Source organism: Coffea arabica, chromosome 1c (genome assembly GCF_036785885.1).
Source record: "Coffea arabica cultivar ET-39 chromosome 1c, Coffea Arabica ET-39 HiFi, whole genome shotgun sequence".
In the NCBI taxonomy this organism is placed as follows: domain Eukaryota; kingdom Viridiplantae; phylum Streptophyta; class Magnoliopsida; order Gentianales; family Rubiaceae; genus Coffea; species Coffea arabica.
In genome coordinates, this window is record NC_092310.1 from 15,548,643 (window position 1) to 15,562,594 (window position 13,952).

A 13,952-nucleotide genomic window follows, 5' to 3' on the forward strand; every position below is an offset into this window, starting at 1 on the left:
TGGTCTCTTCCTCCTATGGTGATGCATGGCTGTTATGAGAGAAAAAGAGGGAGTGTTTTGCTGATAATGAAGCTTCCTTGAGAAGCTTAAAGTGTGTGGCCAAAAGTGCTCCAAAAGTCAACTAGGAATAGTGCGCGAACGCGCGCGCTTCGTGCTCGATTCCTTTTGGGTTTATTTCACTTGTGCACGAAACCTCTAATGCACTTCCATTCATACTATTATTATTCACCTTTAATAGTCCAATAATAAGAGTCTAAAGTCCCTCAATTTATCGTGCATGCAAAAACGCGTACTTCCGATTTATGCGCGATAGAGTGGAATTTCGAAAAAATTCTTATAACGATAGTATCACTAACTAATACGTGAGTACTTAAACATAAAAATAACTATTTTAAGACTAATGTATGAGTCTTCAATCTCCAAGGTCACTGTACCCTCAAATCGGTTATTGCCTCCAAACACGTGTTCACTAAATCTCATTAAACGAGCTTCCGAAAATTAAATTTATTAACGGAGCATTTTAAAAATATTTGCAAGTCATAGTTCCATGTAAATGGTTCAAAAGGGTTGAAATAAATTATTCAGAGGAAACAGGTGGATAAATATTTAAATAAGCCAATAATATTCGATAAAAATAAGAAAATTTTCGGGTCCTCACAAATTAAACTATAAGTTATTAAACTTATCTTTTTCAAGTTCTTACTTGAAATTCATTTAATCTGGCAAGAAAAGATTCCTTAATGTGTGTGGCCCATTAGGTTCTCAAGTACATTGGCAATAAGAATTTGTTCTAGATAAATTAAAATTCCTTTAATTTATCTAATCAATTGACTCATTCTTATAGATCAACATTAGCATCTAGCAATGCGTCTTGACCATCCAAGTACTTAAGAAAATTCAAGTGGATGACTTCACCTTTCAATGGACATTTACCATACAATTAATATCCTTTTACAAACTTTATCTCAACATTAATCATGGAATATATATATATATATATATTGGTCCAATTCCATAATATGATTAATACATATTTCTTGTACTAAAATATAACTCCAATAGAACAAATACTCAAAAATACCTTTCTGAGACTCACTCACTTAGTACTAAGATTTTATGAATTATACTTCCACAAGTGACCATTAAAGAGATAACTCCTCTTCCATAAGAGGTGATAAATTCTTGAAACAACCAATCCATGCTTCAAGACTATGCCTATCATGTTAATGATGTGAGCATTCCCTTTTACGAGAGCAATCATATAACAAATGAAATATATCCATCCATACTCAAGGCACCATGATAACTTCAAGTCCAAGAATCACTTGCATAAAACGCCATTTAGAGATATATCTTTTTTGGCACAAAAGGTAATTTTTATGCGGATCAATCTAATGGATTTGATCATGTCATCAAGCACCTATATACTAACTTAGTGTCACTACACCATAGTGGATGAGGTCTACTACTTCTCCATAGAAATGGTTTAGTATATGCTAGTCTAACCGTATTAATATTAATACTGTGACTAGAGATATTTAGGAATACACTTATTAAATCCAATGAACCTCATTATCATAACACTTATGATTCCATTGATTAAGTTTATTCTAGGGACTTTATCATACAAGTATAAATATTAAAGCAATCAATATGATAAAAAATCATTTATTAAAGCACAAATAGTTTGAAGCTAGTGAAGGGCTGAGCAAAATGGAGATTTGAAGCTAGTTTGCTATTGAATGGGGCAAGGAGGTTTGTGTTCGATTTGTTGTCTTTAATGTTGTTTGTTGTACTTCGAAATGGTTTTTCTCCATTTGTAAAATTTGTTTCTATCAATAAAAGTGCTACGAAGTTGCTTTAAAAAAAAAACCACAAATAGTTCAAGTACATATGAATTTCCCTATAAGTGATTGTTTTTAAGGCACATATACTAACAGTTTTTCTCTTTAACCCTCCTTAACCCTCCTTTTAATTGTCAATCTTTAAATTTTGCTTTCTTTGGAGGCTGAAGTGCACGCAAGAAGTAGAGCAATTAAGCTTGTGATACCTTGTGAAGTAGTTCAACTTTAACATAAGGTTGAAGGAGAATGCGAAGTCTTAACTAAACCAATTATGAATTGGAGATATGGGATTTATTTACAATTTAATTTACAGTGAGGATTCTTTTCTAAACCGATATTTATGATACGTTCAACTATGCTTATTGGACATTAACTGGGCTTCTATCATGACCTTCGATCGTATGCCCTTGGTGGACGAAAAAGGTTTTTGTAATCAGATTTTTAAGTGGAACAAATTAATATTTCTATATATGCTTCTATAGCAATTTAAACTGAGCTTTTTAATTGTCTGCTTTTTGTTTTATTTCACAGTCATATGTTCCGTAAACTAATATAATCATTTTATGGTGTCTTACAACCGGAGGCTAAATAGAGTAAAGTGGATTCCATTACGTAAAACATGGCAAAAATTAAGAAGTTGCATCAAGATTACGAAGGGTCCTCCAGTGTAGTTCTCGAACGAGTCAAGACACACAAAATAGTAATTATGACAACAAACAACAAGAATAATAATAACCAAAACAGTATGGTTGCTGCGAAACAATAATAACAATAGTGACTTTTTTAATTTAATTCACTTATATGGTATTAAGTTATATAATAATGAGTACAAAATGCTTCAAGCCTGGGTCAACTACATTGGTCTATCACTTTAGTGTTAATTGCTAGTAAGACATTAATTAGACCTTGGTAAAAATGAATGCCAAAGTCTAGGAAAACGATATAATTTTGAAGGCATTTGTTGCCTATTCATGAATGAGTCGGCGATATTGCTAGAGCAATAATGTTCCGGTCAAACCAAATTTTTCTCAAATTCCAAAATTACCCTTAAACAATCACTTCCATATATGCTTTTTTATTATTTTTAGACCCATTAAGTGCTAGTTACTCCTCTTCTTCTCTATTCAATTAAAGTTTTTTCCTACTTAGTTACTCACATTCTTCTCTTACAATAATTCATTAGTTATTTTCATGATTTACTATATTGGTCTTGACTTTAATAATTTCTCATATATTAATTCTACACACTCTTATATTTTCTATTTTTAAAATTTTACTCAAAAGGTTCTTTTTTCAAACACAATGTAATTTAAGTCAAAATAAACAATAGTTTAAAATGAAAATAATCCCAAAAAATAGCCTTGCTTTCCCCTTCAATATTCATGGGATATGTAACATAATGTAATTTAAACTTATTTTCATCTAAATATTAAAGAATATGAGTACTTGATAGAAATTAAGTCTTACATGAAAAATAAGAATACTTGATAAAAGATAAAGTCAAGATTCACATTACAAGTATAAAAGAGAAAAAAAATGGTAAAGTTTTAACAGTAATAGTTGTTTAAAGGCATGATAAACAAGTAGAATTCAAGGAAAAATGTGTGTTGACATGTCAAAAGAATTTTATGTTAAACTACTGAGTTACAATGACATAATAATAATTATTTTAAGTTGAAATTTTTTGGAGTTAAATGAAGTTCTATTTGCAAAAAATAAATAAATGAGTAAATAAAAGTTTTAGAATTGAATAAAAAGGCAAGAGTGCATAGAAGAAAAGATTAAGGCAAAAACTGTATTATTTAATTATGAAATAATAGATTTATTAGTGTGTGAGTAAGAAAGAAAGAAATGAAATAATAGAAAAAGGAGTAAGAGAGCGCATTAGAAAATAGTCAATTAGAGAGAGAAAAGAGAAGTAATTAATGTATAATGAATCCTAGAAAAATCAATTTGCATATACAAAAATTGATTGATTGAAGGAAATCTTGACATTTGGGCAAAATGTACTTTGGCAAGAAGATAGTTGCTCTGCCAATATCGCTTGCCGAATGAGTTGGACTGTTTATTTAAACAACTTGGACCAATTCTTGCGGTTTAATTTTTTTTCTGTTATTATTCCTTGACAATGTTTCTCAAAACACTCAACTCATTTACAGTTCTTTAAATCAAAGTGCTTCAGTATCAAACGATCTATTCCTTATAAAAATTCTTCGACAGAAGTAGTTTCACAAAGCCCTACCTTCTTGTCCCCAAGAAAACAACCCTAAAAGCCTAACTCTCTCTAACCTAAGTCCTAAACACTATGCTAGCAAAATTAACAAACCATTGATGAAGTAGTGGGGTAACATTTTTTTTTTTAATTAGCAAACTGTTGATTAGAGAGTGGGATCCAGAAATACAATAGGCTTTTCACATGCCCTATCTCGAGGTGACACGAGCACTTTCCCGGCGTTATCTCCCACCATTTCTTGGAAACTTTCAACATATACTACTCTCCTCTGGATTCTCGTGCAGTTTTCTCCCTACACTACCCTCCTTTGTCTCCCTCAAACTACAACTACTGCCCCTCTCATTCCTCCATTCAAGCATTATCTTCTAAAACTAGTAGACCGGCAGTAAAATTAATCTAACATTTGACAGTAATGTACAAATAGCTGAACAAAAGTGTGAATATCAAATGACATCCGTGTATAGTTAAACGAATAAAGTGCAAATTCCACGTACTATATAGTTGATCTTATATTTTGTTAAAAGTTGTTTACATACAATAAATCTCACTCGTATATTTTTAAAACATCATTTTCCAGCCAGTCGTGACTATTAATGCGCATTTTTTTGGCAACTCTTCACAAGTCGTTTGCAGGCATGCAATGTATATCCACTTGTACAACAAAAAAAAAAATTGTCATTTTTGCGCCAATCCTGATTCAAAATTGACAACCGTTCGTGACTCTTTTCCGTCTGTAAGACAGCTGCCTGCAGCAATCCACACACGTTATAACATTGTAATCAAGCATAGCTTTACATTAACCTAAGAGATGGTGGCGCAGTGCCGGTCAGCAGCAGCTTCCATCAAGAACTTGTTGAGTATTAATCTTGTTGCACGCGCTGTAGTTTATTTCCGACCCATTAAAGATTAGCTGCAATCCAGATGGTGATCGTATTGTAAAACACAAGCAGGCATGCATGGTGATCTGCAGTGGTCATTGTGCCCTAGAATCCAGTAAAATGGCTATACAGAATTGAAGTGTTTTACGAATCCTTAGAATGATTAGAACTGAATCATTTAATTGAGCTCTTTGGAGGATTGACAATTTGCTAGATACAACTTTCTGTGACAGCTTCTAATAACCTCACTCTATTATTGGAGATCAACAAATTTGGCTTTTATATAACTGAAATTGGGATATACCGAGAGGGAACGGACTGAAGTCAACGATTTAATAAATTTTAGGCAGGATTAATGGTAGGTAAGTGCTTAGAGGAAAAATAGGTACAAAACTAAAAAATCCACAGAGTTCTAGGAGATGGATATACAATGCTTTTGGGTGATAAAGATTGAGGACAATTTGTGTTATAAATTTTGCCATAACATCATAGTTGAATTTAAACAATCCACACTTATATGTGTGTTCTCTTTTAGTCTTAAATTGCCTCTCTCTCTCTCCCTCCCTCTCTGCCCTTTTCTTTTTCATTTTTTTTAGGCAAATTGCTTACTCATATATGTGCAAAATATATGCTATCAAATGCTTTCTTGATAAATGTTCAAGATGGAGAGACACTTACATACTCAATTGTATTGTTGTATTCGGTCGGGTAGTGTCTTTTAGAAGAATTTTCAAGAAAATACTTACTATTTTTTCGATGCATATGTTTGTGAGATTACAAAATTATGAAAAATATGTTTGATTATTTTTTGAAACAATCGTCAATCAAACACAGTTTGTGTGAAATCTTGTAGTTAGATACATGCATTAAAATTCAGTGAACACGCTTCACATCTCAAAAAGCGTACAATTTTGTTTCTTACTACTATAGTTTCTCTATAAAGGGCCTAACCAACCAAATCGAAATTGGACTACCAACTTATACACTCGAAAATTAACAGTAGGCATTAGTATTTTGTTTTCAGTGTTCTTTTTTGTCAAACAGTCTTTGGATCTGTCATATCTTTCTCTCTATGCATAGTATGTGTTGCAATTAATACGTGGATTCAAGGTAAGCTGGCAAAAAAGTCATGAAAATATTTAAAGCATTTAATTTATGACTGCTTTCATTTGAAAAGTCTGAAAACATGTTCAAAATCTCACTGTCGAGTTATTAATGAAATCTTGATTTCATTTTTTTCAAATCAATTTTATTCCCAAAAAACCATGTTTTGAAAATCCCTATTATAAATTGCTACTGGCTAGCTGTAGTTTTTGTGACCCGAAACTGTTTCCACATTCGATGAATATTTGCCTCTGCTTTTTGTCTGTGGAGGCAAGTCGGCAACGCATGCAAAACCGGGTTCAATTCTCAACACTATTATGACACGATTAACTGACACGTGGCAGTCACATCCCTCCGAACCTGGCCGCAAAATCTGAATCGGTGTGTTTTTTCAATCTGTAAGGATTAAATGAGTCCCCCTTTTCTTTTTCTTTTTTTAATTAATTCTAAATGACCTGTAAACTTTCTAATTTCTATCTCTCTCGTTCCACATTTTCCAAGATTTCACATTCATGCAAGCTACAACCTTAGCAGAAGAAGAAGGAGAAAAGCTACGCAGAATAGAGGGAGAATACAATACAAATATTTCGGCCCCGGTCTAAAGGTAATTTATCCAGTAAGTTCTGTACTTTGGTAGGCATATTTTGTCATTGTAGTATTTTATTACGATTTTACTTTCTTCTTTTTGTTTCTTTTTTATATTATTTAATTTTTTTTTTCTCGTTGAGTTAATGGAGGAGCAGTTTTCTTTTTCCGCTTCTCATTTTGGGGTGTTTCCACTTTCTTCTGTTGATTAATTATTAACAATCTTCTTGGTGAGTAGAGATGGATTTTAAGTAGTAGTATTGAATTTATTTCTTCCGCTTTCTTTGTTTGTTAGTTGTTAGGATTCTTGGAATTCCTGAGGAAAGGTTTTATCTGAAAGTTAAAGAAATATGACTGTTCTCTTTCAGTATGCCTTTTTGTATTGATATATGCATAGTCAGAGATTCTTAAACGTTTATCGACAAGAATTTGGCGGGAAATGTGTCACAACAAGGGCAGGTGATTGTTTTTTCTCGGCTTTTTTAATTATTTGGAAAAGATATGCAACAATTAAAATTAGATTCTTGACATTTTTGGTGTAGCTTATCTTAGTATGTGCTAAGTAAAGGAGAATGAATTAGATTGGAAATCTCAGTCCATAAACAGATATTTTGTCACATAACTTGTCCAGCCGCCTGTCAACCAAACTTCTAAGAACCTTATGTTGTATGATCTGTACAGAAAGTCTTGCACTCATGCTTTTGTCCCTATTGATTACCTTTTTCAGTTCTTATTTCTACTGGTTTTCCTTTGATTTTCTCAATAAAAATCTTGATACCCTTTCTTTAAAAAAAAAGACAGAGATCCAAAATTCTTTCTTTTTTGAGGTATGATTTTTGTACATTTAATTTCATAAAGGACCATGTATTACGGTGGTTTCGGAGACCAGTTAGGTAAAGTAGGTGAAACATCATATATGGCCTCTGAAATTTCTTTGACTCAAAGATTGTTGAGTGGAAGACAAGAGGCACAGAAACAAAGAGCTACAAAATACTGAAAGAGCTTCTACCTAGTTTGTAGAGGACATGCACTTCAAAACAAATAAATAATTCTGGATTAGGCTTTTGACGAGTGCGATTTCCAATTAGATGGTCAACAGACTTCTACTTGGGAAAAACAAACAAAATCCTTCAATCTCATGAATCTCCTTAATCTCTCACTCATCAAATCTATTTTTTTATTCAACAATATTTTGGTTTCGTTTTTTATCTTTGAAACAGTGTTTCTTACTCTTTGCAGCACTTTTATAATTCAATATGTCGGATATTCTCCATAAAATATTGCATGGCCATATTCATTCCTCTTTGGCACATGCATTACTGCTATAGAATCCACAGAATGGTTTCACGGGCATTAAGACTACTGTGTTTGAGCCTTTGAGGTCAGATGGTTTCCCTCATTAATCAACTTCTTTGCATGTATGATCAATGATGGACACAAGAAATTATGTTACTATACACTAGGTAATATTCTAGTATTCATCTTTGCATTGTACGGAAAATGATCCACGCCAGTGCACTGGGGGCTAGTATTATAAATTAATTCCGTCATTAGACTTTCCTGCAAGTTCAGTTTAACTTATCTATTCCACTACATATGTTTGCATATTATTGATCTTGCTTGATTTGCTGTTTGTTAAAGAGGAAATGGGAGTAATGGGTGTGACTAGTAACGGTGGCGAAAATATTTCTTCTTTGTACTCTACAACATAAATTCAATCATTGGATTACGGACCCTGGTGGGATTAAGGATGGGCGTGGAGGGGCAGCTGCCCCTTAAGATTTTACAAATTCTTTTATATACCTTCAAAAAATTTGAAAGTTTCACATATATTCTTGTAAAATTTAGAACTTGCCCCTCCCCTCCCCGCAAATTTTAGAAATTTTTTTATATCCTCTTAAAATAGTTAATATTTTCACTTATATCTTTGATTAGATTAGCTTTGCCCCAAAGTTTTTTGTAAAAATTGCAAGACAACTCCTTTGAGGTATACAATTTTACAGTCATGTCCCCCCAAAACTTAGTTTCTGGGGTTCTGCCACTGATTAGAGTACAAGTTAAGGTTATAAGTATTGAATTGGCACATGCTAAATGTCGTTCATTTTTAAGACTATGGTATATGGGACAAGCTAGATATACTCTATAAGAAATAAAAATAAATACTTTTCAGCGTTATATCGTATTGGGCACTTAAAATGTACTCATGTGTGTCTATCATTATGTTCATTTCGGAAAAGTGCTTCTCTTTGTATGCAATACCACTAATATGATCAGTCTTTTGGAATATCAATCCCAAGTGGTTGCACGAGTGAAAGAAGATATAGGTTGGTAGCTTTCCGTGGACTGTAAATGTTAGTCCAAAGAGATGATATGCTGAGTGTGGGTATGCTGGGCTTTGGGGTGTCATTAATTACACAGAACGAGGAAGAGAGTTCCAATAAACCAAGTGGGGTCGGGAGGGCCCTGGAGGGAGGTTGGCTAAAATTGGATTCTTCCAGTTGGAATTGCAGGTTTGTCTTAGTACAAAAGACTGAAGGACCACAGCTTTTAGTATAGTGAGACACTCGTGCCCTTTGATATTAGACTATTATTATGCCTCATTTGTAGGTCAATACAGCGTAGCCCAAAAAGTACACTCTGAATATTTTTGGGGTGTTGGAATTCGCTGATCAGAGCCTGACTACTGTAAAAGACAGTCATAGAAAGTGGTTTGGGAAGGAAGTGTCAGAAATATTGTGATTTAAATACCACTAATTGTCTTAGCATTTTTCTTTTTCACCTATCCTCCTCTCTCTCTCCCTATTGTTTTACTATTTCATTCCTGAGATCTCATAGAAATTGTAAGGGGAAGAGAGAGAGAGAAAGAGAGAAGCTGAAGAAACTCTTAAACAAGGGTAAAATCTATGTCAGTTTCATCACATATGATCTACTTTCTGTTGACATGTTTATTTTTAATCAAAATGTGGACGAATAATGTTTATATCATTCCTGTTTTCTTTACTGGTTTTGGCATATGCAGGATTTGACTCACTGACAAGACAGAGTTAGATTGATCATTAGGAAGATTCTAAAAAAATATGGGGTCTATGAACTCAAACAATTGGCTATCTTTTCCTCTTTCACCTACTCATTCTTCAATACCAGCACATCTTCAAACTGCTCAGTCTCATCATTTCTCTTTAGGGTTAGTCAATGAAAATATTGACAATCCCTTCCAAAACCAAGGTATGTTACTCGAGTTGCGTTTATTACTTTTTTCTATTTATTGGGTTTGTGAATTTGCAGGTGTAAGTATGATTTTCTACATTTTTTTTGAGCAGAGTGGAATTTGATCAATACTCAAGGCAACAGTGAAGTTCCTAAGGTGGCTGATTTTCTTGGTGTCGGAATATCCGAAAATCAATCTGAGATTGTGTCATACAGTGAAATACAAGCTAATGACTCTGATTACCTGTTTTCAAACAGTAGTCTAGTTCCAGTACCAAATGCCCTAGCAGCTGCTGCCTCAAACAACTATGAACTTCAAGAAAGTGGGAGCAGTATGCAGTCTCTAACTTTGTCCATGGGTAGTGGAAAGGGTTCAACATGTGAGACTAGTGCAAGTGTCGATAATAGTAATAGTAGTATTGTTGACGCTGCACCAAGGAGAACATTGGACACATTTGGTCAAAGAACATCGATATACCGAGGTGTAACAAGGTAGCACTAGGAGACTGAATTATCTAGCTTGGCGACTTAGGAGAACGAATGTTCTAGGTTCCTGATGTTACATGTTCATGGCATAAATGTTTGAAATATATTTTTGTTTTTCCATTTGATGCTTTGCTTCTTGTATTCAGGCATAGATGGACAGGAAGATATGAAGCTCATCTATGGGATAATAGCTGTAGAAGGGAAGGTCAGTCCAGGAAAGGTCGCCAAGGTAATAAAGTTGCATGCAAAATTTCATCTGAAATGCAACATAAATGGCTTGGACATCTCACTTACTTTGCTAATTTTTCTTCTTTTTTACTATATCAATGGATGGACATATGCGGTTCTTTGTCACCTTCAGTTTACTTAGGTAAGTTTGATATCGATCTCTGAAAGTTTTGATGGCTATTCTTCTTCTACAAGTCAAGTTGTTTAATCCATTTTTCAGTTGTCATTGATCTTACTCATTTGAGCAGGAGGGTATGACAAGGAAGAGAAGGCAGCTAGGGCTTATGACCTCGCAGCACTGAAATACTGGGGCACATCAACTACCACCAATTTTCCAGTGAGCTTCTTTCTATCATGAACTGATTATGGCAAAATTTTATTTGCACCAGTTAGACTTAGATTGGATTAAGATGAATTTTAATATCATATTTATTGCAGATAAGCAACTATGAGAAGGAACTTGAGGAGATGAAACATATGACTAGACAAGAATTTGTTGCCTCGATCAGAAGGTAAAAGACTTGTAGTTACTTTGAGAATCAAAATCTGCTTCTAGTTAATCCATTCAAACTTCCATCTTCATTGTTCCAATTCTTTTGATTGTTAAAATATCAAAATAAAAGCAGTTATGGTATTTTGCAATTTTTTTCCTATTTCATTAGTACAAAGAAGAAACAATATTCGTGCATATTCTCGAAGTGCCTAAAATTTTGACTTCTACTATTTTTCTTGGGCGTTTGACTTTAGGAAGAGCAGTGGCTTCTCTAGAGGAGCTTCCCAATATCGTGGAGTAACAAGGTAAAATTTTTCGTGACTTTTTCTTTTTCTTTAAATTGTTTAGTCTTTCTGCTTCTTTTTCTCTTGGCTCCTCCTGTTCTTTCTGGCTCTTTCTCACAGATGTTACGTGAGCAGGCACCACCAGCATGGAAGATGGCAAGCTAGGATAGGAAGAGTGGCAGGAAACAAAGATCTTTACTTGGGAACTTTCAGTAAGCAATTCCAATACAATGCAAAAAAGTGTCATGATTTTCAGCCCATGTTTTGACATTAAACAAACCGCCTAAGCCAAACAATAAAATTTTTAAAAAATATTTTATTCCACTTGACACCATTTTGGCTAAAATTTTCTTACCAAAACTTTTTTCTTTTTTCTTTTTTTCCCTGAGCTTCCCGTTAACACTTAATTCTTGTTTTGAACACTTCCCACAATAAAATTTTCAACGCAACTTGGATCACCCAAATGGTGCGAAACAAAATTAATGGACAATTTCCACACGATAGGAGATGTAAAAATAGGAGGCCTGCTACCTAATTCCTTTGATAGTTTGCGTCCTTCGTTTTTTCTCTTGGGATTAATTAACATTTAGTACCCTGGTTAGCAATATCAGCTGATTTCAATACAACTCAACTGGATCGTAACAGGAACGAAGGGGACCGGTACGATATCAATTCCCGAATCGCGAATAATATTATGTCCGCAGTGACTTGTTTTGATTTAACCGATATTGGTCGATTCGAATTCGTGATGCATGGTATCGGCCAATATATCTAAGTCCACTCGGAATTGATTCGGATATTTTTTTTAGATTGTGCCTTTTTTCGTATTTTTTAATTTTAGTAATTTTTTTAATTTTTTTTTTCAATTTTTTATGTGTTATAATGTGCATGTCACCTAAAATTCAATCGATATGTCGCGACGGATGTAGAACAATTGCATCCATCATGACGCGACAGTGAACCATGTTTAATACACTTCTGGTGTGGAAAATTTTGTATAGTAACTGGTTTAAGACTTTTAACACATAATTAATGGTCAATATTTGTTAGCCCGTGTGACAAAGAAGTATAACTCGTGTAAATAATTCGTTAAAGTAGCAGGATACAAAAAATAAATCCTTTTTGTTACTTGAATATAAATTACCTCAATATCTGCCGGCTAGTTAACAACTCACTTATTTCTGGATTTTTCCCTAAAATAAAGCATGTTGATGCAGGCACTGAGGAAGAAGCAGCAGAAGCGTATGACATTGCCGCCATAAAGTTTAGAGGCCTCAATGCAGTCACCAATTTCGACATGAGTCGCTATGATGTGAAAGCAATTCTGGAAAGTAACACTCTGCCAATAGGTGGAGGGGCCGCCAAACGGCTCAAGGAAGCACAAGCACTAGAATCATCAAGAAAACGTGAGGAAATGATAGGTTTAGGTTCAAGTTTCCAGTATGGGAGCCCAAGCTCGGGTCCTTTGCAGGCATACCCTTTAATGCAGCAACCATTTGATGCTCAGCCCTTACTGACTCTGCAAAATCACGAAATCTCGGAATATTCTCAAGACTCACAGTACCAAAGCTACATCCAAACGCAATTGCAGCTGCACCAACAATCAGGCTCTTACTTGCACCCATCAAGCCACAACTCCCATTTCTACAACAATTACCTTCAAAGCAATCCAGTATTGCTGCATGGGTTGATGAATATGGGGTCTTCATCCTCTGTGATGAACAACAATGGAAGTTCAAGTGGGAGTTATAGTGGAGGGTACTTGGGAAATGGACTTGGTATGACTTCAAATTCTACTTCTGGAAATGCAGGAGGCTCAGCTGGGGAACTTGGATTGGTTAAAGTTGACTATGATATGCCATCTGGAACTTACACTGGATGGTCTGGGGAGTCTGTTCAAGGCTCAAATCCCAGTGTTTTTCCAATGTGGAATGACTGAGATGTCACGCAGTCGAAGAGGCATAAAGAAAAGAGCATCCGCGCAATATGGTTTTGGTCTTTTAGAACCTTGTTTACATTTTTCTTTTTCCCTTGGGTGATTAAATCACTACAGATTTATCCACTAACCTTTCGGGATTTTTTTGCTTCTTGTTTTTTTAAACTTTTTTTCTTTTTGGATTAGAGTTAAATCTCAGCAAGTTCGAGTTGAAGGTCTCCCTCAGTCTCATAAAATTTATCGTGTTTGTCACTTTTTCTTGTTCCAAATTAATTGTCATATTAGAAAAGTCAACTAATCTTTTTCAGTGAAATTTTATCTTTACGTTTCATATGGTTCATTGCTTATTTCTCACAATTATTAATACATCAAATAAAAAATGATCAACCACTAAGAATATAATAGAAAAATAAAAGTTCTCTTTCATGCGAACATCATTATACATAAATTACACGTTTTCCTGAATATGACAAATTTTATGAGACGGAGAGATTAAAAATTTTAGGGCAAATTACACTTTACCCCTGTGGTTTAGTATTTTTTTACATGACCCCTATAGTTTCAAAAGTTATTGTGAGAGCCCGTAAATTTTCTTATTTTCTAGACGTTACTTTATTTAATTGCACGCCTTTTATGCATTTTCTTTATTAGAAAAATTTCTAGATAATTTTTAT

The 13,952-nt window shown here is 34.1% G+C and overlaps 1 protein-coding gene across 1 annotated transcript; it reads left to right on the top strand.

Moving 5' to 3' along the window:
* Positions 1 to 6,519: 6,519 nt before the first annotated feature.
* Positions 6,520 to 13,530, top strand: LOC113738489 (AP2-like ethylene-responsive transcription factor PLT2). The gene is made up of 10 exons (XM_072048161.1): positions 6,520 to 6,663; positions 9,664 to 9,869; positions 9,965 to 10,343; positions 10,484 to 10,566; positions 10,699 to 10,707; positions 10,814 to 10,902; positions 11,004 to 11,077; positions 11,313 to 11,363; positions 11,478 to 11,554; positions 12,560 to 13,530. Exons 2-10 carry the CDS (start codon positions 9,722 to 9,724, stop codon positions 13,279 to 13,281), a joined length of 1,632 nt encoding a protein of 543 aa, XP_071904262.1. The 5' UTR covers positions 6,520 to 6,663; positions 9,664 to 9,721; the 3' UTR covers positions 13,282 to 13,530.
* Positions 13,531 to 13,952: the final 422 nt, after the last annotated feature.